General features: G+C 34.8%; 1 protein-coding gene across 2 annotated transcripts in view; it reads right to left on the bottom strand.

Annotated features, from left to right (window-relative positions):
* Window positions 1-25,879, bottom strand: part of LOC127423119 (3'-5' RNA helicase YTHDC2) — a 76,859-nt gene that overhangs the window by 29,999 nt on the left and 20,981 nt on the right. For both annotated transcript variants that reach the window (XM_051667202.1, XM_051667193.1), the window contains exons 12-19: window positions 25,487-25,613; window positions 24,832-24,897; window positions 17,581-17,759; window positions 6,914-7,010; window positions 4,995-5,082; window positions 4,812-4,892; window positions 2,743-2,825; window positions 2,554-2,659 (exon numbers count right to left, since the gene is read on the bottom strand). In XM_051667202.1, the coding sequence (XP_051523162.1) occupies window positions 2,554-2,659; window positions 2,743-2,825; window positions 4,812-4,892; window positions 4,995-5,082; window positions 6,914-7,010; window positions 17,581-17,759; window positions 24,832-24,897; window positions 25,487-25,613 (827 nt within the window). The remainder of the gene's footprint in view (window positions 1-2,553; window positions 2,660-2,742; window positions 2,826-4,811; window positions 4,893-4,994; window positions 5,083-6,913; window positions 7,011-17,580; window positions 17,760-24,831; window positions 24,898-25,486; window positions 25,614-25,879) is intronic.

The raw sequence follows: 25,879 nt of genomic DNA, 5'->3' as shown, positions 1-25,879 counted from the left end.
TAGTCCCACGTAACCAGACATTTGACTAAAACAGGAAAAACCGTCTAACTCAGGGGTTTTCAAACTGGGGGCCGCAAGGGGGTGCTAGGGCGTCCGCAGAAAATTGTCAGAAAAAAGTGGGGTAAAAAAGCACGTTATATAAGGATGCATAATTAATCGTATTTTAACTGCGATCACTGCTTCTGCCTCTTGCGGTTAAGCATTACTGTCTGCGATATTAGTGAGCTAGCAAACAGGTAAAGTTATCAGCCAGGTAAAGTTGCAAATTGTTACTTGTTTTTATTATAGGCTGTGTCTACAGATGACAGACCAAATTATAAGCTCTTTTGAAGTCTATTTTTTAACTCACTTTTGAGCACGCGCTGAAATACAGAGCCGCAGCAGTCTGAGTATCGTATGTATGTCTCGTATGTGCACCGCTTTGATTACACGTGGCTCGCATCAGAAAGATGGAAAATGCGGCCTTCGGAGACTGGTGTCTTTCAAACTGTTCTGAGACCCGTTACCATAAGAGCTCCATACATTCAACAGCATTAAGATTAGACAGCAAGTAAGCTGAATAAACTTCATATACAGGACGGTGTTTGGCTACGTTCACACCGCAGCTGAATGTGGCCCAGATAGGATTTTTTTGTTAGGTTGTTCACATGACATTTTAGATGAAGCCCATATCAGACACAGGTGTGAACAGCCAACACATGCATATAACAAACTCCGGCATGTCCATCATTATAGTATGAATAATGAATTAAATATTAATTGAAAATGTAATTACTCATTTTTTTTTTTTTTTTTTTTTTTGGGGATTTTTCCCCTTTTTCTCCCAATTTGGAATGCCCAATTCCCAATGTGTTCTAAGTCCTCATGGTGGCGTAGTGATTCGCCTCATTCCGGGTGGCGGAGGACGAATCCCAGTTGCCTCCGCGTCTGAGACAGTCAACCCGCGCATCTTATCACGTGGCTTGTTGAGCGCGTTGCCACGGAGACATAGCGCGTGTGGAGGCTTCACGCCATCCACCGCGACAACCACGCTCAATTCACCATGCGCACCACCGAGAACAAACCACATTATAGCGACCACGAGGAGGTTACCCCATGTGACTCTACCCTCCCTAGCAACCGGGCCAATTTGGTTGCTTAGGAGACCTGGCTGGAGTCAATTACTCGTTTTTAACGCAGATAGGACACATACCTATCTGATAGTATGTCCACGAGTGATGGAGAAAAATTATTTTTATGTAGTCATTCGCCTTCGCATGGAAGAAATCTACATCTGTATCTTTTCATACACTTATTTAACGTGCAAACCAAACGAATTGCTGAACCCAACTGTTGAAGCCTATACTTTTATTTTCTTTTATTAAAAAGAAACTAAAATACATTAACTAGACAGATATGACTCGCACTTAAAAGTAAAAAAAATATGACAGGTGTATATCAAACGAGCGAATGATTAATGTTGAGGTAGATTCATGTAAAAGTCACATTAAGTCTGACCTGGCAGTTCACACCGAAGACACATTGGAAAAAAAAATCAGATACGTCTCCGATTTATTTCCTCATATGAAAGTGGCCCAGACCGGATTTGAAAATGTCAGATTCAACCAATTAACATATCAGTGTCACAAAATCAGATTTGGGCCACATTCAGCTGCGGTGTGAACGCAGGCTTACAGCAGTTCTATACAATCTCTCATTATGTACTATACAGAAATACAGAACAGCTATGAGTTCGGTTTGGTTCGTACGCATCATTAACGTGCGCTGACTGCATTAAAAAGCGCTCCAGATTTACTTCAATCACAAATGTAATTTTAAGTATGTTTGGCCATTACAAGTGCTTAAAAAATCTAAAATAAACCCATGGCACAAGATGGGAGCATTTTACCATTTGTGAGCTATACAACAGTGTGCGAGCTTTTTAAATGTTTCCCCATTGTGTACAAACCTGCACACGATGTGTTTATTTATAGGTTTAACAGCATTAGCATTGACCATACGTTATCAACTGAATGTGATTTATCGATGCCGATACTAAATTATGAAACCTAAATTATAGAGCTCATATTAAATAAAAAAAACTGTCAAAGCAATCACGTTAGAAGGCATACATTTTTTCGAGAAAAATCAAACACTTCTGCTGGAAAAACGATAAGCAGAGTTGGGAAAAAATGATACTTTGAAAAAATAAATTCAAGCAGTAAAGACATTTTTCTAAATAACTACAGGCTGTGGTTTAAAAATAAAACAAAGCTTTTTTTTCCTTTTTTTATTTTAAAGAATTTATTTTATTTCTTAAGGTTAATTTCACTCATTCACATCTAAATGTAGTCATGACAGTTTGTCTGAAAGAACACAACACGTTCGGATCTCATACACACGATTCACACGTGGTCGGGATCAGGTGTAAAGTTTGTTCGTACCAACTAACATTGTAAAAATACGAAAACTTTCATAAATCCAATAATTTATGTCAGAACGGCTTTACGCACGATTTACACAAAACTTCTGCTTGTGTTTCATGAATGAGGCTCAATATGTGTATGTGTGTACCTGCAGAGGCATGCGCAGCAGCTGTGGAATCTGATGTTCCAGCATGTTATTATACCTCAGACGACTGAAGAGATGGAAACAGATCCCTGGTCTGCAACGGCCCGCTCTAAACAACAAACACCACATCTCTGTAGCAATGTGGATTTCAGGTGGACAATCAAATGTTAGCCATAAAGCAAGACGACAAACCTGCCCTTCCTCTGGAGAGCGCTCGCCTTTGATATCCAAACCATCTTCAGCATCGTCACATTATTCAGGGAATCATAGGTTTTCTGTAGCACAACACATGAGAAAACAGTTTTTTTCTCGATCAGGGATACTCAATTGCCATAACAATCAACTCAAGTATTGTTTTCTGTCAGCTGTGCATGAGAATATCAATGTTTGATGCTGTTGCATTGTTTCCTGCAATTGTAATTCTTTTTTAACCCCTTAAACTCTGGTGCATTTTGGGCTGCCGCCTGCAATTTTTCACACTCAAATTTAAAAGCTCACCATTCACACATACTGTCGACTAAATGCAAAAAAATTGGCCTAATTTGTCATAAAACGACTCCAAATAATCAGAAATAATATTGTATATGCTTACAATCTTATGATAAACAAAAATCTTTTTTTTTGTTGTCCTAACTTTGTCAGCATGTAATTCTGGTTCTATTTGCTCTATCTCCATTTAAAAAGTCTTATTTAATTCCACTAGATGGCAGCAAATGCTAGAATTTTTTTTTTTTTTTATCACCTTACATCACAAAGTGCAGATATGAAATGTAGGTGGCGCTCTAACACATTTTAGCCCTCACAGATGTGCTCGTCCATAGACATTCAGTCTAATTTTCAGTTCTTGCACCACCCTCATTGTTTCATTGAATATCTCGGCCTCTGAGTGGACTAGAAGCTCAATCTATAGTCATCAATTGTCGATAACATATAATTGTCAGATGATTTTGTTTAGCATACCTGTCCTGCTGGACTGCGTATTTTGTTCTGAACATCTTAGATATAACATTGGATTATTCACACAAACAAGCTCACAGACAGGTAAAAATTACACATTTTTTAGAAAACTACCAAGTTTTTTTTTTTTTTTTCAATTTGGAATGCCCAATTCCCAATGCGCTCTAAGTCCTCGTGGTGGCGTAGTGATTTGCCTCAGTCCAGGTGGTGGAGGACGAATCTCAGTTGCCTCCGCGTCTGAGATCGTCAACCCGCGCATCTTATCACGTGGCTTGAGCGCGTTGCCACGGAGACATAGTGCATGTGGAGGCTTCACGCCATCCACCGTGGCAACCACACTCAACTCACCATGCGCCCCACCGAGAACGAACCACAGTATAGCGATCACGAGGAGGTTACCCCTTGTGACTCTACCCTCCCTAGCAACCGGGCTAATTTGGTTGCTTAGGAGACCTGGCTGGAGTCACTCAGCACACCCTGGGATTCGAACTAGCAAACTAGTGAGCTCCACGAGCCCCCCTTACCTAAGGTAAGTTTTAAGCTAACTGGGGCTTACAGCAACAGTGATGTCTTACAGAAATCATATTTTAGTTTGTGATTCTTTTGAAAATATTTCAAACTGTGGTATGAAGGCAACACAATTAACTATACAGTCACATTTCTGAGAATGAGAGCTTTCATTTAATATATGACTTGTCCATTTAAGTGCTATGTGAAAGACTTTTATATTCATATTAATATTTCTACCACATGACCTCTAGGTGGCGCTTATTTGCGACGTGAATGTCAGGCCTTATTTTGTTATTTATGTAACAAATTCAAAAGTGGTGTTGTTAGATTCTAAGCTTTCAAATGATACCACATATGCCTGACTTATGTATCCATTTTATGTGTACACTTACAGTACAGTAGTTTGCGATATAGCGCCCCCTTTGGACACATCGATAGGTTCATAGAGTTTAAGGGGTTAAAGACATTTTATATTGAAATGTAAAGACAGCTTTCCTCTTCCACATGGAGAAAAAGAAGTTTAATCTATAATTATAAAACAGACAGTTGCAGCCCTAAAATCCTATATTCACAATATGCAGGACCTCTTGTAATTATTGCTTAATTCACAGTCTGTGTGGAAGCAATTCTGGGACCGGATCTGAATCACTGTCCGCTAATTGATGACCCCTCTGTTCTAGACTATATAGAAATCAATAACCAACCAATATTCACAATCCCATCACGACTGTGTTTCACTACACTTAATATATCAATGATAATAGTGTTAAACAAAGTAGACATAAATAACAAACCTCTTTAACTTTGCCAGAGTCGATGACAAACACGACATCACTGACTGTGATACTGGTCTCTGCGATGTTGGTGGAGAGAATCTAGGATGAAAAGATTGAGAGATGTTGTTACAGAGAGAACAGTACACTTAAGTAACAGAAGAAAGGAGTTCAGAGTGGTTTTATTAGAGATCAGGTACGCACTATTTTGCGAACACCTTTAGGAGTGTTTCTCAGAACTTTCTTCTGGTCTGCTGTCTGCATGCTGGAGTGTAGAATAAACACCTGCAACCTGAACACAGATAAAAAATACATTTTAAAATATAGATACAAGCGGCAGTTACGGGGACAAGCACACCAACATACGGCATGTACGAAAGTGTCACTGGACTTTAAGAAGCATAAAAAAACATAGGTAGAATAGCTCAAATTAAAATACAATCAATTATACATTTTGACCAATAGGTGGCGCAGTCACCAAATTTACATGGTGAGGTCAGGGTGCGGTCATTATGACACGCACAAAGTTTCATGAAAATACGGCGAAGTGTTGCTGAGATACAGCCTCAGATGCTTTTTGACGACTTGCCATCAAATTCGTTGGTGTGCAATTCGAAAACCGTTTTGTCTATCGAAAAGCTTTTGATAACTTTTTGTCATGAGTGTCCCTAGATGATATACGACAAATTTTGTGTATCGGACTTACAGTCTAGGAGGAGTTCGAAAAAGTAGGTTTTCAATTAAATTAAAAATGGTGGAAAGGAAGTATTACCGACCATGGCAAATTTAGTATCAGCGTATTCAGCATGACAGAAGGAATCTAAAGAGAGCAGTGAAAGGATGACAGGCCAAAATAATCAAATGATAAAAGCTTTTGACTACAAGGTGGCGCTGGCCCAAAACTTTATAGGTACCCTCAGGGCATAGTTCCGATGATGCATACCGAGTTTCATAATGTTATGTAATGGTAAAAAAATTATTTGACTCGTTATACCCCAATGAATCTAAAGAGACCAGCCTCATAATTTTAGGCCAAACTTTTTAGAAGTTATAAGCAAAAATAGCAATTTTTCATATCTCCTGACCACTAGGGGGCACTGTGCTGAAACGCTGCAGGTACCCTCAAGTCATGATGGCTATGCCATATACCAAGTTTCGTGTCAATACGCCAAAGCGTTGCAAAGACACAGCCTCACGTCCATTTTGGCGTGATTGCAGTCAAATTCATTGAAGCGTTATTTAAGAACGGTTTGGTCGATCAAATAGTTTTTGATGACTTTTTGTCCACATTGTCCCTAGATGATACACAACAAATTTAGTGCAAATCGGGCATATGACGTGTGTTGTTCGAAAAAGTAGGTTTGTTGGAAAATTCAAAATAGAGGAAAATCTAGTTGGGCAGAATTTTGATTCAAGGCCTTAGGGTTCAAAAGCTATAAGCACAAACACAAGTGCAACTTTGAAATGCTGGTGGCGCTACAGGGTATGGTTTAGAGACGCCATATTCCGGTCAGTTATAGTTCATGGTGTTCTCTATCAATGTGCCAAATTTCACAACTTTCCTCCAAAGGTTTCTATGGGCTGCCATAGACTCCCTGCCAGAATAATAATAATAATAATAATAATAATAATAATATGAAGAAAACCGATACAATAGGTGCCTATGCACTTCCAGTGCTAGGCACCTAATGAATCAAGAAAAAGAAAGAATAGATAACGTTTTGTCAGCCTGGTAACACTGAAAAAGCCCTCTCTAAAACGAAATGAAAATGCCCTCAATAAATGTTTCTGGTCTTGTTGTAAACGATTCAGCATGTTATTATCAAGAAATTAAATATTTGTTTCAAAACCTTTCATTAAAATTTAATAACTTTCTACACCTATGAAAAGACTTATCTTTGCTTATGCCACTACATGGGTGGGGCAAAATAATATTAACCAGTAATATCATAGCCTAACATGTTTCACACGATCAAATCCCGAATCAAGCCTGACCCATGATTATTTCCCACTAAATATTCTGTTTTCATTTAGAAATGCATCACATTAGAGACGTTAAATATGTGTTGCAAGTGTCGTTTCATGATGTCTATAACAGGAAGGTGCACACAGAAACTACAAACCTTTGCTGCTGGTCAGTAAATCTTTTATCATCAAAGACAATGCGATCTCGAAGAGTGACGATCTCATCATATCCTGGCAGGAATATCAACACTGCACCTGAACATAACAAAAATACATGTTTCATTATGTTTGTTACAACATAAAAGAAAAACGTTTTAAATGATCAAAATGAATCTCATGAAACCCGTCAAGAAATATACTGTATATACTGTATAGACCATTTCAAGATTGTTTAAGGAAGTGATGTCTTTTTGTTCCTTAAAAAAATTTCCTGCTAGTTTTCGAACTCTGACTGCGTTCCAAATGGGAAAAATCAACCTCCGAAGGGCACTTTGAAGGGAGAACAATCATTCTATCAGGAAGACTCGCAGACTTGAGTGAAATTTAAGTTGACATTTATTTGATGAATATAAAACAGAAATGTAATGTCTCTCATTGGCTTAAGCCCCGTCTGGCTGTCCGATGAATTGTACTCGGAACCGTCATATCCTGCCGGTGATAGGAGGCGGGGCGAGGAGTCTACCCCCGTGCAGGACGGGACTCAACTGATGGTGGTGAGGTGGTGGAGGTTGCCGTGTTAGCACACTGAAACAGCAATGTGATAGATTGTGAGCAGACTTATAAAGCAATGGCTTACATATGATTGGCTGCGATGATGTACAGCTGCTAGTCTTCCCGCTAGAACTACGCTGCGCTTACACTGCTGGTCATGCTGTTAGATCGCTTCAAACTGAATTTCCAATATAAATGACTTAAAAAGTTCTGTATGACCCTCATTTTTGAGCCCCACAATTTTTATACTTTCAAAGCTCTTCGAAGGGAATAGGGCATAGGGATCATCACTTCTGAATGGAACACACCCTCATTTAAAACAACAGTGGGAGGCACTTCGTTCGGTGACTAACACGATTTTCTTTTTTCTTTTTTTTTCTCCCAATTTGGAATGGCCAATTCCCAATGTGCTTTTAAGTCCTCGTGGTCACGTAGCGATTCGCCTCGGTCCGGGTGGCGGAGGACGAATCCCAGTTGCCTCCGTGTCTGAGATCGTCAACCCGCGAATCTCATCATGTGGCTTGTTGAGCGCGTCGCCACGGAGACATTGGAGGCTTCACGCCATCCACCGCGGCAACCACACTCAACTCACCACGCGCCCCACCGAGAACGAACCACATTATAGCGATCATGAGGAGGTTACCCCATGTGACTCTACCCTCCATAGCAACCGGGCCAATTTGGTTGCCTAGGAGACCTGGCTGGAGTCACTCAGCACACCCTGGGATTCGAACTAGCAAACTCCAGGGGTGGTAGCCAGCGTCTTTACCACTGAGCTACCCAGGCCCCCTCTTTAACACGATTTTCATAAAATGACATTATTAAAATGTGGACCATGTTGTTCGGTGGCCCAATGCTCCCTGGATGCCTGGAACTAACAGAAATTATAGTTTTTAGATCTCTGAAAAAGCAGCGACAAACGCATGCATGATGGATGTTTAAGTGCACTATTAACGACAGTAGCACACATCTTATCTCTGGTAGATGACCGAAATTTATGCCAAATTATTGTAAGCTTGGGAGGTAGAGCTCTAAAAGTGTCTATCACTCCCATTATAATGAATGAAGCTCTGCAAGTCATTAGGGGGCCAAGCACCAAAGCTGCTGGATCCTATTGTATTAGTTAAGATTTTCTTATTTTTCTTTTTCTGCCCTAAAAGTGTCTGGGCATCAGAGATTGTAAGTCGTGGAGACACCAAACGTGACAAGATGGTCCCAAATCCCCCCACTATTCAGGCGCACACATGCACACCCATCTGACCCTAGGTGGCGCTATAATAAACACTTATGTTTTGGCTCATATCTCTGCAAACGTATGAGCTAGAATCAAAATTCTTTTTTCCTCTGAATTCTTGAGTCAAGACCTACAAAATGTATACACAAATCAGCCACATCATTAAAAGCACCTGCCTAATATTGTGTAGGTCCCCCTCGTGCCGGCAAAACAGCGCCAACCCGCATCTCAGAATAGCATTCAGAGATGATACTCTTCTCAGCACAATTGTACAGAGTGGTTATCTGAGTTACCGTAGACTTTATCAGTTCAAACCAGTCTGGCCATTCTCTGCTGACCTCTCTCATCAACAAGACATTTCCGTCCACAGAACTGCCGCTCACTGGATGTTTTTTGTTTTTGGCACCATTCTGAGTAAATTCTAGAGACTGTTGTGTGTGAAAATCCCAGAAATACTCAAACCAGCCCGTCTGACACCAACAATCATCCATGCGATTATCTAAATAGCCAATCGTGTGGCAGCAGTGCAGTGCATAAAATCATGCAGATACGGGTCAGAAGCCTCAGTTAATGTTCACATCAACCATCAGAATGGGGAAAAAAATGTGATCTCAGTGATTTGGAGCGTGGCATGATTGTTAAAAGAATTCTGATATGTCAAATTGTTCCGAAGATATTAACGACACAATTCCTTCGGTTTAACGTGATTTGAGTAACTGATCAATATCTACTCAACACAAACTCCAAATGTAACCAAACTCGGTGCACATAGTCAACAGGACGTTTAGAAGATGTCAGCAAATTTTTGTACAATTCCACCCCTAGGGGGCGCTACAACTAAATTTGCAACCATTTGAGCAACAAAGTTCCAATTACATATGCATCATCTTTGGTTCAAATGCTAACATATTCTTAAAAAAAATCGATTCAACAAATGTACAAAAATGGCCGAAATTCGTGTTTTTTGCTAATAACTCTGGAACCGTATAGGCTACAATAAAAAAAAAATGAATCTTCTCTGAATCCACCAGTGCCCCCAAATAAGATGGTCACTTGAATTTCAATTTCCGCAAGAAACGTTTTCTCCAATTTCGATTTATTCGAAAAACCTACTTTTTCTAACTCATCCTAGGCTGTTTGCCCAATACTCACGAAACTTGGTATACATAATTTACAGACCGTCCTGACAAAACGTTATAAAAATAATTTTGATACGTCATATCTGTCCGAAGATATAAGCAAATATGTTTTGGGGCATGGCCTATAATGACTAATTAACCTGTATCTTGTGACAGCCATTTTCAAATCTGTGTACACATAGACAAGAGAACACTCTGAGGTAATACTCCGAATTTCGTTCATTTTTTATGCTAGGGGGCACTATAACTTAAGAAAATCCTAATTGTGCAACTGTGCTCAAAACAGTTGAATTAACTCTAGAACCATATGGGATAAAAAATAAAAATAAAATATTTCTGTGAATCCATCACTGTCTCCAAATCATGTGGTCACATGAATTTCCATTTCCACAAAAAACATTTCTTCCATTTAGATGTTTTTGAAAAACCTACTTTTTCGAAATCGTCCTAGGCTGTCTGCCCGATTGGCACAAAACTTTGTATACATTATCTACAGACATTCCTGACAAAAAGTTAATAAAATAATTTTGATTTGGTAAATTGTTCAGAAGATATTAGCCGATAGGTTTTTGGGTATGGCCTGTTATGATTAATTAATCCATATCTTGAGCACCAACCAGACTTAACCTTAAATTGAGATTAAATCAAGGTTTATCTGATAATTCTGTTGCACCAAACTTTAAACTTTGTTTAAAAATAATCAAGGTTACATTTAAATCCTGATTTAAATTTCACAGTACTGTAAATCTGAATGAACTTTAATCCTGTTGCTCCATTAGGCCCACTTTAAACTCTGATTTAAATCTCAGTTATGGATTAACTTTAAACTTGCAGCTGAGGTGGTTTTAATATTAAATTAACCTACAATAAAACATCAATGACTTCGTAAGAGAACAGTGAATATGCCGTCAGCCCTCTAAAGGCAGTTAGGGTTTGAGTTAGAGTGAGGGTTCCACAGTATCTTTCCTGTCAAATCAGCAATATTTATTCTTCTTTTTCTGCCCTAAAATATATAGGCTACAAAAACTGTAAGTGCTGGAGACACCATATTTGGCAGGGTGACCCCAAATCCCCCCCACTACCCAGGCGCGCGCACACACCCCCAACCAACACTAGTTGGCGCAATAAGCAATTTCACCTTTTCGCGAATAACTCCGGAACCATAAGGGCTAAAATCAAAATTATTTTTTTCCTCTGATTCTTTGAGTTGAGCCCGTATATCTCATTTCATTTCTATCTATAAACATTTTCTGCCATTTTGAATTTTCTGAAAAACCTACTTTTTTCCTCCTTGACTGTTTGTCCGATTCGCACAAAATTTGGTATGCGTCACCTACGGGCCCTCTTGACAAAATGATATCAAAAGAATTTTGTTACGTCAAATCGTTCCGAAGATATTAGCGATAATACAACTCCTTCGTTGGAACGCGATTTGATTCATTGGCCAATATCTACACAACGCATAGGCAAACATAACAAAACCTGGTACTCGTAGTCATCAGGCCATGTTGAGGATGCACGGAAATGTTTGTTCAATTCTGCCCATAGGGGGCACTACAAAAAAGTGTCATTACACCGCAGCCATTTGACTGACAAAGTTCAAATTAAATATGCATCTCCTTTAGTTCAAGTGCCAACTTATCCTTAAAATATCAATTCTACAAATCAACACAAATGGCCGTCAGCGGCCAATCAAGTTTCAGCACCTAATAACTTGAATTGTGAATGGCCGATGGTCACGGATCTTATTATACACAAGCAGGGTGTATACAGGAAGCTGTATATTGAATTTTGTGAGAATCGGTCACAAGTTGGCGCAATAATAAGCTAATTCACATTTTAGCTAATAACTCCAGAACCATATAGGTTAGAATAAAACCCAAATCATACGGTCGCATTGACTTTCATATCTGCAATAAAACTTTTCTTCCTATTTGACTTTTTTGAAAAACATACTTTTTCAAACTTGTCCGAAGCCGTTTATCTGATTCGCACGAAATGTAGTATACATCATCTACAGACCTTCCTGGCAAAAATGTATCAAAAGAATTTTGATTTGCCAAATCGTTTGGAACATATAAGCCAGTAAGTTTTTGAGCGTGGCGTATTATGACTAATTTACCTACATCTTGTGAGCACAAGATTCAAGTCAGGTCCAGACATTTTTATTTGTATAGTACTTTTCACAACACACATTTCAAAGCAGCTTTACAGAAAATCATGCATTAACAGAAAAATTTAACTGTAATATCTATAAAGTCACCATTGTGTAGTTTGACTAAATATGATTGTAAATTGTCAATGAAATTAATTAATTAAATAATTAAATAATAATTATATTTATAACCCCAGTGAGCAAGCTGAAGGCGGCTGTGGTGAGGAACACAAAACTACATAAGATGTTGATTAATGGAGAAAAATAACCTTGAGAGAAACCAGACTCACTGTGGGGGCCAGTTCCCCTCTGACTAAACAACATGAATATAATGACAATATTACTTATGTATAGTGCAAGTCATGGGTTAAAATGATTAAACTAAGTAAGTGTTAAGGGTCAGTGTTTAAACAAAGATTTTGTATGAACTGTAAGATTAATGACTAATGTCTTTGAAATGTATCCTGGATTAACTGCAGAAGTTCACACAGATGCATCGTCCTTTGTTAGTTGGCTGATGAAGGCTTTTGTTGGCAATTAAATGATAGTCTATGTATTCCATTATAAGAGTGTAGTCCATCAATAGACAAAGGTGATGCAGGCAGAGATCAGTGAGGTGCATCGCAGTTCAACCGGCAGCTCATTTCGGTGAGGTTCGGTGAGGTTCATACTAAATCCAATGTTCAGGCAGTGGCCAGTTCTGGTAACCTCGGGATATGAATCCGAGGTTGAGACAGGGAAACAAATAGAATAATATTAATTACAGAACATGACAAATGTTTCTGGTTCTGACAGACCTAACTAAAGCAGGCTAATTGTGAGTTGAAGGATAAATTAGGTGTATGTCTGGCTAAATAGATGAGTCTTTAGTCTAGACTTAAACTGAGTGTGTCTGCATCCCGAGCAGTGTTAGGGAGACTCTTCCATAGTTTAGGAGCCAAATATGAAAAGGATCTATCCCCTTTTGTGGATTTTGATATTCTAGGAACTATTAACAGGCCAGAATTTTGTGATCGTAATGAACGTGATGGAATATAGTGTGGTAGAAGGTCACTTAAGTACTGCAAAGCTAGACTCATAGATTCAAAGCTTTGTACGTAGTTAACAGAATTTTTAAATTAATATGAAATTTAACAGGTAGCCAGTGTAACGATGATAAAATGGGGCTAATATGATCATATTTCTTGGTTCTAGTCAGCACTCTGGCTGCTGCATTTAGAACCAATTGAAGTTTATTTATTGACCTTGCTGGACATCCTCCCAGTAACGCATTACAATAATCTAGTCTTGAGGTCATGAACGCATGAATTAGTTTTTCGGCATCAGCAACAGAGAGCATGTGTCGTAATTTAGCAATATTTCTAAGGTGGAAGAATGCTGTTCTACAAACACTGGAAATTTGATTTTCAAAGGACAGACTGGTATCAAATATAACACCTTAGTTCCTCGCTGTAGAAGACGATGTAACAGTACATTCATCGAGAGACAAATTATATTTTAGCGGCTTATTTTTAGAGGTTTTTGGTCCAATCATTAGTAACTCTGTTTTGTCAGAATTGAGTAGAAGGAAATTTCTGGCCATCCAATCTTTTATTTCATTGATACACTCTGCTAATTTGGAGAATTGTGAAATTTTGTTGGGTTTCGAAGAAATATAATGTTGGGTATTGTCAGCATAACAGTGGAAACTTATTCCACGATTCCTGATAATATCTCCCAGGAGAAGCATATATATGGAGAAAAGCAGAGGCCCTAAAACTGATCCCTGTGGCACTCCATATTTAACTTTTGTATGATTTGACAATTCCTCGTTTACACAGACAAAGTGGTAGCAGTCTGAAAAATAGGACCTAAACCATGCTAATGCAAGTCCACTAATGTCAACATAATTCTCCAGCCTATTCAAGAGAATGTTGTGATCTATCGTGTCGAAGGCAGCACAAAGATCTAAAAGCACTAGAAGAGAAAAATAGCTGCGATCAGATGATAAGAGCAAGTCATTTGTAACTGATAAGTGCAGTCTCTGTACTGTGATGGGGCATAAATCCTGACTGGAATTGTTCATATATACTATTTCTCTGTAGAAATGAACATAGTTGGGAGGACACTACCTTTTCTAGTATTTTCGACATAAACAGGAGATTTGCAATCAGTCTGTAATTAGCCAATTCTCCAGGATCAAGCTGTAGCTTCTTAAGTGGTTTGATAACTGTCATTCTAAAGTTTCTTGGGACATGTCCTAAGGATAGTGAGGAGTTAATAATATTAAGAAGAGGTTCTGAGATTACAGAGAAAACCTCTTTTAAGAGCTTAGTTGGTATTGGATCTAACATACATGATGTGGCTTTTGATGTTTCGATAAGTTTTATTAGCTCTTATGACCTATGACAGTGAAAGATTTAAGTTGCTCATGAGGAAAATTATGAGATACTGTCATTAGCTGATCGCAGCATACAAGAAATGATGTAGTGATCTGAGATGTCATCACTCTGTGGTGGAATTTCTATAGTATCAATATCAACTCCATGTGGAAATCAGAAATACGGCTTCAGACGAGGCTCATGTTTATAACAATAACCTGGGGGAATAGATTCATTTAAACTAATATATTCATCCGGTTTAAGCCAGGTTTCAGTCAAACAGAGCGCATCCAAAATACGATCTGTAATAATTTAATTTACAAATAGTGCTTTGGTAGAAAGAGATCTAATGTTTAGTAGCCCTATCTTTATATGATGTTTATCTTCAATTTATTTTGTTATTTTCAAGTTTTACCATTAGTCATATTTTTACAAAATAATTTAGTGAGAGTTTTGTGTTTGGTATTTCAGGGAACAGACACAGTCTCTATATGATATATAGGTGATACAGTCTCTATGTGTTGTAGTTTATGTGACCTGTGTGACATCTCAAGGCAGCTAGCAGACGATCGGATTAACCAGTTTGTCTGCTTCCTGACCTGGGCCCCAGTTAGTCACATACTATCACTATTAAATCTATGAGCCAAATTACTAGAGAGGAGAGTGGCACCTTCCCTGGAGGGATGGAGTCCATCTCTTTTTAGCAGGTCAGGTCTACCCCAAAAACTCTTCCAATTGTCTATAAATCCTATGTTATTCTCCGGACACCACTCAGACATCCAGCCTTTCAGTGACACTAATATACTATAAACCTCATCACCATGACGATCAGGGAGGAGGCCAGAGCATATTACAGTGTCTAACATTATTTTTGCAAGTTCACACACCTCTTTAACATTATCTTTAGTGATCTCCGTCTGGTGAAGCCAGACGTCGTTAGTGCCGACATGAATAACAATTTTAGAAAATCTATGTTTAGCATAAGCCAGCACTTATAAATTTGATCTGATGTCAGATGCTCTGGCACTTGAAATGCATTTAACAATAGTGGCTGGAGTCTCTATTTCCACATTCCTTATAATAGAATCACCAATTATTAGGGTTCTTTCATTATGATTCTCAGTGGGTGCAGCACTAAGTGGGGAGAATCGATTGGAAACCCTAACAGGAACAGGAGAGTGGTGTCGCTTTGCTGAGCGAGTGTGCCGCCGAGACATCACCCAAACGCCCTGCTGTGGGGGCTCTACAGCCGGAACCAAAGTGTGTGTGTTGCTTGCTGTACTACCAGCATCCGAAACAGTATCTACCGATTTCTCTCTCTCACTGACCTCCACTAGCATTCGGATGCATGTCTCTAACTCATTAACCTTCTCCGTCAGCCAGACTAATTCCTTATATTTATCACAAGTAAATAGTAAGAAGCTATAGTAAACATGTGGCATGTGATGCAGGAAGCAATAACATGAGCGGATGCCATGACTTACCACAATTGTTGTTGTTGTTATGGTTGTTCTTGAGCGGCGAGGGTTTGAGATCTATGTGAATCCCTCACACAATTGTTTGCTGTTGTTGTGTTGATTCCTGATCAGCAGATGTTTGAAATTGATGCAATAATCCGTTTAAAACAGTGGAGAAAACAAATGCATGCAGTCGAAATGCGAGATGTAGACAAGCGAAAAAAAACGAAAAAAAAAAACGGGTGCACGTGGTAATATACACGCAGTTGAAACAGTAGAAAAGTGGGAAAAAAAACGAAGCACGTGGTAAAATGTCAAAGGATAAAATGATGAGCGTAAAGGAATAAGCAATGCTAAGCAGGCTAGCAGGCTACAAACAAACAGACTCATGCAGCATGCATTCAAACAGAACAAAACCTAAAATGGACAACAGAACATTCTGAGGTCACGTGCAAAATTTCATCAATTTATGATGCTAGGGGGTGCTATAATTTATGGAAAAACAAATTCAACAGTGAAGAACAGATGTAGGATTTAGTACCAATTTTGTCCACTAGATGGAGCCACAAGATAAGAAATATTTGGAAGTCTTCAAACCCTTTAAAAGAGTTTACCTTACTGTGCTGTGTGTAATGTGTTAATTTGTGCATAAATAACAACAGGAATGATCAATATCTAGCCACAGCCATTTTCTACTTCTCGCCACAGCGGCCAATCCGTGATCCGCATATTTGGCTTGACAGAGGTTTTACACCAGATGACCTTCCTGATGCAACCCCCAGTGGCTGGGGGACTCTATCTAGCCACAGCAATACATTGTGAAAATAATAATAATAATAATAGTAATAACAGGAGTGATCCAATATTCCCAATCTCCCCACTGAGGAAATCATTGTGAGCATCTAAACAACGATACAATTTCATTGCCTCTCTCGCACAGAAATGCTCCGTATCAACAACGCATCTGGATAAGTCACTAAACGTTTGATGTTCTTTGAGACATTTTTTGACTCAGATTCTCATTTAAAGGCTCCAGTAATGACACCTCATTCTTTATATTCAGTTAGACTCTAAATGGACATGCTAGTCATTTTATTTTGACAGTTCAGGGTTATAAAAATGCAGCTACCGGAAATGTTTCAGGGCCAGACATATGCAGTAGCATTCTAATTCCTTTGTTATTGTCTACGTTCTTGAAATGGTCTATATTGCTTAAAGAAAATTACGTTTATTTTTTGCCATTAAGGTTTTTGCATTGTGACATTATTTTCATGACAGTTCAGCATACTGTAATGTGAAACATTTTCAATATTGTAATTTGAAAAAATTCAAAAAAAATTCAACTATTAATAAAATGTGTATTTTTTGGCCTTTGTGGAACTTGGGAGTCTCTATTCACATTCAATAAATGGTGAAAAGATGTCTGAAGATGTAAAGAAAAATTCCTTTTGTGTTCCACATAAGAAAGAAAGTCATATGGGTTTGGAGAGACATGAGGATAAGTAATGCCAGAACTATTCCTTAACATTAAATAAACAACACTGCATTAACGTAACACTAATCTAATGCGAATAATCATCGAGAATGATAAGAATTACAAACAAACTCAAAAGTGAAATATCTGGGCATTTTACAGTAAAATGAATGCAATTTTTTCGCACTGCGATAATAGGAATTTGGGACAAAAATATGTTCAATCGCCGTGAACACAATCCTGATGAGATCTATGAAATAAAATGTAAACACGTGAATATATGTATTGGTCAAACCCTCATTAGAGCTCTGGGAGATGTTAAAGAGCAGATGTAGGATGAGGTCCAGATCGACTCTCTCGTCATCAAAGCTGTGATGATACGCTTTGAGCAGCTCCTGATCTTCAGAACTCAGAGCACAAGCGTCTGTCTGCACCAGAGACGACTCGTCCAGCACGCCCGATTCAACACACGATCTGTACAAACACACAACACAAACATTACATTCTCAGTTTACAACACATTCAGCTTCCAGCTCTGCTGCCAAAACACTCTCAGATGGGACTTTTAGGAGAATTCTCCAACAGTGTTTGATAATGTTACTTTCAAAGGTATTACGTTACTCCTAACAAAATATTGGTACCGTCTATGGAAACTAATCCTGGTCGACTGATATGGGTTTATCAATGGCAGATGCCGATTTCAATATCTACAGAGTGAGGTGGATGGAATAATGCAGATATACGGTGAGCCCGACTATTTCTGTACATTGGATTTTGATGCATGTAGTTTTTGTAGTTTAGTTTTTATAAAACAATATTTGAAAGTACTTCAATATTTTTCTCACGATGTTGTATCGATATTTGCGTGCCAAAAATCAATATTGTTATTTTCATTTTTCCACATTCATTTTACAGTAAAAAATATGTTCTATAACCCAGTGGTTCTCACCCATTTTTTCTTAGACTTTAACACAAAACACAATATTTGTGTTATTTGCTGAATTTGCTGGAAGCAACTTTGATGCATTTCATAATTTTACAATTTTGTTCAAACATTCAACAGGCTTGCGCATCATGATTTTGAGGCCAAACCTTGTGTTTCTTGAATTCAAACAGATGGATACAGGCCATTTTTGATCATGAAGCTATTTTTAGTTTACATGCGTTGTTAAAAAAAAAAGGGTCATTTTTGAAACACTTTTTTCTTATTTATTTATATTAGGAAGTATTTATATTCACCCCTGAATTAAAATGTTCAAAGATACATTAAAATACAATCATGTTTTGATCACCATGGACAACATATAGAGATCACATTTCTCATAGCTAATTTAGATTAAAATCTTTACAGTATAAAACACATACGTATATAAAACCTCGAACCAGCTTTCTTGAAAAAAAAAACAAAAAAAAATACATGAACATTCATTGGCAAGAGCAGAATAACAAGATGTATGCTTATTATTATTATCATCATCATCATCATATATTATAATTATTAATATTGTTGTTACTATTATTATCATCATCATTATATGTTATTATTATTATCATATATTATTATTATTATTATCATCATCATCATCATATATTATCATCATCATCATCATATATTATTATTATTATTATTATCATCATCATACATTATTATCATCAGCATCATCATCATATATTATTATTATTATCATCATCATCATCATCATCATCATCATCATTATTATCCTATATTAATATTAATATTATTATCAGCATCATATATTATTATAATTATTATCATCATCATCATCATCATCATTATTATTATCCTATATTAATATTAATATTATTATCAGCATCATATATTATTATAATTATTATCATCATCATCATATATTATTATCATCATCATACATCATTATTATTATTATTATTATTATCATCATCATACATTATTATCATCAGCATCATCATCATATATTATTATTATTATTATTATCATCATACATTATTATCATCATCATCATCATATATTATTATCACTACTATTATCATCATCATATATTATTATTATCAGCATCATATATTATTATAATTATGAATACTATTATTATCAGCATATATTATTATTATCATCACCATATTATTATTACTATTATTATCATCAGCATATTATTATCTATTATCATATAATATTATTATTAATATTATTAGTACTATTATTATCATCATCATATATTATTATTAATATTATTATCATCATTATTATCATCATCATCATATATATTATTATTATCATGAATATTATTAATATTGTTATTACTATTATTATTATCATCATTATTATTGTTATGAATATTATTATCATCATCATATATTATCATCATCATCATCATCATATATTATTATTATTATTATTATCCTCATTATATATCATCATTATTATTATTATCATCATATATTATCATCATCATCATCATCATATATTATTATTATTATGAATAATATTATTATCATCATCATTATTATTATTATCATCATATATTATTATTATGAATATCATCATTATCATCATATATTATTATTATCATCATCATATATTATTATTATTATTACTATTATTATCTTCATCATATATTATTATTAATATTATTATCATCATACATTATTATCATCATCATGATATATTATTATTATTATGAATACTATTATCATCATTATATATTATTATTATCATATATTATTATTATATATTATTATTATTATTATCATATATTATTATCATCATATATTATTATTATATATTATTATTATTATGAATACTATTATTATCATCATATATCATTATTATTATGAATACTATTATCATCATCATATATTATTATCATCATATATTATTATTATCATCATCATATATTATTATTATCATTATCATCATATATTATTATTATTATTATTATCATCATACATTATCATCATCACCATCATGATATATTATTATTATTATGAATACTATTATTATCATCATATATTAATATTATTATGAATACTATTATTATCATCATATATTATTATCATCATATATTATTATTATTATGAATACTATTATTATCATCATATATTATTATTATTATGAATACTATTATTATCATCATATATTATTATTATCATCATATATTATTATTATTATTATCATCATATATTATTATTATTATGAATACTATTATTATCATCATATATTATTATTATTATTATTATTATTATTATCATCATCTATTATTATTATCATATATTATTATTATATCATATATTATTATTAATATTATTATTATTATTATCATCATCATCATATATTATTATTATTATCATTATCATATATTATTAATATTGTTATTACTATTATTATTATCATCATTATATGTTATTATTATCATCATCATCATATATTATTATCATCATCATCATCATCATATATTATTATTATTATTCCTATTATAATCACCATATTATTATTATCATCATCATATATTATCATCATCATCATCATCATATTATTATTATTATTATTCCTATTATAATCATATTATTATCATCATCATCATATATTATTATTATTATTAATATTATTATCATCATCATATATTATTATTATTAATATTATTATTATTATCATCATCATCATATATTATTATTATCATCATCATATATTATTATTATTATTACAATAATTATCATCATATATTATTATCATCATCATCATCATATATTATTATTATTATTATTATCATATATTATTAATATTGTTATTACTATTATTATTATCATCATTATATGTTATTATTATTATCATCATCATATATTATTATCATCATATATTATTATTATTATGAATACTATTATTATCATCATATATTATTATCACTATTATTATTATTATCATCATCATATATTATTATTATCATTACTATCATCATATTATTATTATTATTCCTATTATCATCATCATATATTATTATCATCATCATCATTATTATTATTATCATCATTATTATTATTATACTATTATCATCATCATATATTATTATTATTATTATTATTATTATTATCATCATATATATATTATTATCATCATCATATATTATTATTATTATTATTATGAATACTATTATCATCATCATATATTATTATTATTATTATTATTATCATATATTATTATTATCATCATATATTATTATTATTATCATATATTATTATTATTATCATATATTATTATTAATATTATTATCATTATCATCATCATATATTATTATTATTATCATTATGATTATCATTATATATTATTATGATCATACTATTATCATCATATATTATTATTATTATCATCAATTATTATTATTAATATTATTATTATTATCACATATTATTAATAATATTGTTATTACTATTATCATCATCATATATTATTATTATCATCATCATCATATATTATTATTATTATTATCATATATTATTAATATTATTATTATTATCATATATTATTAATAATATTGTTATTACTATTATCATCATCATATATTATTATTATCATCATCATCATCATATATTATTATTATTATTATTATCATATATTATTATTAATATTATTATTACTATTATCATCATTATATATTATTATTATTATCATATATTATTATTATTACTATTATCATCATCATATATTATTATTATTATTATCATCATATATTATTATTATTATCATCATCATATATTATTATTATTATTATCATATATTATTATTAATATTACTATTATCATCATTATATATTATTATTATCATATATTATTATTATTATTATTATCATCATATATTATTATTAATATTATTATTACTATTATCATCATTATATATTATTATTATTATCATATATTATTATTATTACTATTATCATCATCATATATTATTATTATTATTATCATCATATATTATTATTATTATCATCATATATTATTATTATTATTATTATCATATATTATTATTAATATTACTATTATCATCATTATATATTATTATCATCATATATTATTATTATTATTATCATCATATATTATTATTAATATTATTATTACTATTATTATCATCATTATATAATATTATTATTATTATCATCATCATATATTATTAATATTATTAGCATCATATATTATTATTATTATCATCATCATCATATATTATTATTATTATTATAGGAATGCTCTGATCGACTGACTGCTGATCGGAATGGGACGATAATCATTTCTTATAACTCGATCACTGGTATTTCAACTTGGCTGATCACATACAGTAAATCGATCACATTCTGATGAAGCAAAACACATGAGTCTAAAGGCCGATTTATACTTCTGCATCAAACCTGTGCCATAGGCTACGTGTAGCTACGGTGGTTATGGCATAGCCAACGATGTAGCCTGATGTGCACATCTTCAAAAATGTAACTGCACGTCGTGTCAACGCAGAAAAGCTGTGTTGACAGCATCTGCTGTTTTTATATACTGTATTATATGAACAAGCAAACACACGACAAAAGACACATCTGTTTACAACTAATAAACTTTTCTCGGGTCTTTTACTCTCTCTCTCTCTCTCTCTCTCTCTCTCTCTCTCTCTCTCTCTCTCTCTCTCTCTCTCTCTCTCTCAGGTAAGTGAGTGAAACAATACTTGTCGTATTCTGCTCGGGACCTTTCCGATCTGTATGATGTTTTGACCCTATGTTTGACTGTATGGTGTACAGTAAATAAAAACATTTCTTAAGTTGTGAAAACAGATCACTTCTAATTTGTCAGCAGATTAAAAAAGCATCTGTTAAGAGTTGGTTATTTTGCCTAAATGCATTGTAAAGATTTTAAGCTTTAAAACAACACCCATTGTGTGTTGGTCAAGCAAGCAATTATTGATTAATTTGATACATTTTATGAAAATATGCCACGATATTTAAGCAACTTAAAAGCAAGCATGCAGTATATGCCCGATTTATTTTCTCTACTCATGGCAGGTAATGTACAGTATAATAAATAATATGTACCTAAATACTACATACTTTGATGAACTCATTTTGAATGCTTCACTAAATTAATAAATACTTTTGAGGGGGCCTGGGTAGCTCAGTGACTAAAGACGCTGACTATCACACCTGGAGTCGTGAGTTTGAATCCAGAGCGTGCTGAGTGACTCCAGCCAGGTCTCCTAAGCAACCAAATTGGCCCGGTTGCTAGGGAGGGTAGAGTCACATGGGGTAACCTCCTCGTGGTCGCTATAATGTGGTTCTCGCTCTCGGTGGGGTGCGTGGTGAATTGTGCGTGGATGCCGCGGAGAATAGCGTGAAGCCTCCACACACACTACGTCTCCGTGGTAACACGCTCAACAAGTCACAAGATGCACGGATTGACGGTCTCAGACGTGGAGGCAACTGAGATTCGTCCTCCGCCACCCGGATTGAGGCGAGTCACTACGCCACCACGAGGACTTAGAGCACATTGGGAATTGGGCATTCCAAATTGGGGAGAAAATCACAAATAAATAAATAAATAGTTTTGAATCCACAAATACCATTGCATTGCCTTTGTTTCTTTATGAAACATGCAGTTATTTCAGAAATTAAGGCATTTTTGTCCCAATAGCATTTTGGCTGTGTACTCACAAAATGACGCAGACACACCAGTGTAGAACTATAAATGTAAAGCCTATGCCGTAGGTTCGACACAGAAGCATAAATCAGCCTTAAGACTTCAGCGCCACTTTCATATCATCACCGGTGTGATGGTTTTAGAAGTGTTGAAACACAATGAAAAATGAGTGTATAAATACAGCGAGGAGGATTATCAGGCAAAGGTTAAAAGACAACCAGCCTGATTCAGCTGCTAAAGATGCATCGTGAGGTATGGGCAATATGAAAAGATCATGTTATTTTTTGAGTCTGCGGTGTCTCCGTCTCCATCGGGCTTGAGTCAAATAATAATAACGTGGGTTACAATGTGAGGTATAATTCAAACCTATTCATTAAATGACATACCCTCTTGTAGGTGAGGGTATGAAGCCATCCCTAAGGTACTCAACATTATATTGACGGCATTTTTTCTTGTTCTGCGACATGTCGTTTTTCAGTAAACTTCTTGTTATGCATCTTTCAGCTGTGCTTTACTATAACACACCAACATGTTCAAAACTGTGGACTGGACATCTGCTCTCAGTAGAATGTTGACCCATGTAAGACTATTTGACACCACTAAACCAGATACTTCAGATGGGTCGCTAGACTTCAGATGAACCGCGGTAAAATGCGTACCAAACCTTAGAATGGAAAACTGGTATATTCCAAGTCTAGATAAATGTTTTAATGCAAAGAGGAACTTGATGATAGATTTGATTAATATGACTGATAAACGCCCCCCATTTGTGACCTAATGCCCCCCCGTCTCTACTGATATGCTCTCAGCGCCCCTGGCATCCTTTTAACATCCCTGCTGAGAACCCCAATTGTACATCATTCATATATTTCTCAAACTGTGTCCTTACATGTGAGACTCGAGCAGATCTACAGCTTCAGTCTGATTGAAGTGTTTGGCCCAGTCTAGAGCCGTCCTGAAATAAAATAAAAAAACATGCATATTTATTCATTTAGCGGATGCTTTTATATAAAGTGAGACTTACATGTTGTGATCGCAAACCCCAGTTAGTTCAATATCTTCTCTAATAAGAGGTAAGTGATTAAACCAATGTCAGAAAGATTTCACTAACTCAATGTATGTTGGTGTAGTTCATCACATTAACTATGAACATGTTCCACTACCGTTTGACAAATTTTCAACACTAGATCTATTGTTTTATTATTTCAAACCTAACAAACTTAGGTTTCAGACATTCTCTATGTTCTGACTTAACAAAATGTCCTAACCAGACATGACAAGATAAGAAGATAAAAGCGATCTCTTCCATGTTAATCTGAGTTTTTGACTGAACTAGCTGCACCTATGACTAGTTTAATAATTTCTTCTTATTGGCTTTTATTGTGCCGCATCGTGCAGCATTTTCACCATCAGATGAATTACTTGATGCTGGAAACTTGTAGCGCGTTGTACCTGGTTACGACACAGTGTTAGTTTTCAAATTAGTTTTTAGGTCCACAATATTAGGTCAATTTCTTTTTAAAAATATTTCATCAATTTCTCACCAGCCGTTTGAGGCTTTGATGTTGACGTTTGCTCCCATACTCAAGAGCTGCTCCATCTGACTGATAAACCCTCGACCTGCGGCCACCATCAGAGGAGTGGCGCTCGTCTCACTGTGACTGTAGTCCACTGAAAGAGCACAATCGCACCACAGTACCACATCAAACCTAAACATTTACAGTAAAAGCTCTGTAATTTTTCTCCCCAGTTTGGAATGCACAATTCCCAATGCGCTCTAAGTCCTCGTGGTGGCGTAGTGACTCGCCTCAATCCGGGTGGTGGAGGACGAATCTCAGTTGCCTCCGCATCTGAGACCGTCAATCCGCGCATCTTATCACGTGACTTGTTGAGCGTGTGTGGAGGCTTCACGCTATTCTCCACGGCATCCACGCACA

This window comes from Myxocyprinus asiaticus, chromosome 3 (assembly GCF_019703515.2).
Source record: "Myxocyprinus asiaticus isolate MX2 ecotype Aquarium Trade chromosome 3, UBuf_Myxa_2, whole genome shotgun sequence".
NCBI lineage: Eukaryota > Metazoa > Chordata > Actinopteri > Cypriniformes > Catostomidae > Myxocyprinus > Myxocyprinus asiaticus.
This window is presented reverse-complemented; position numbering and strand designations above follow the sequence as displayed.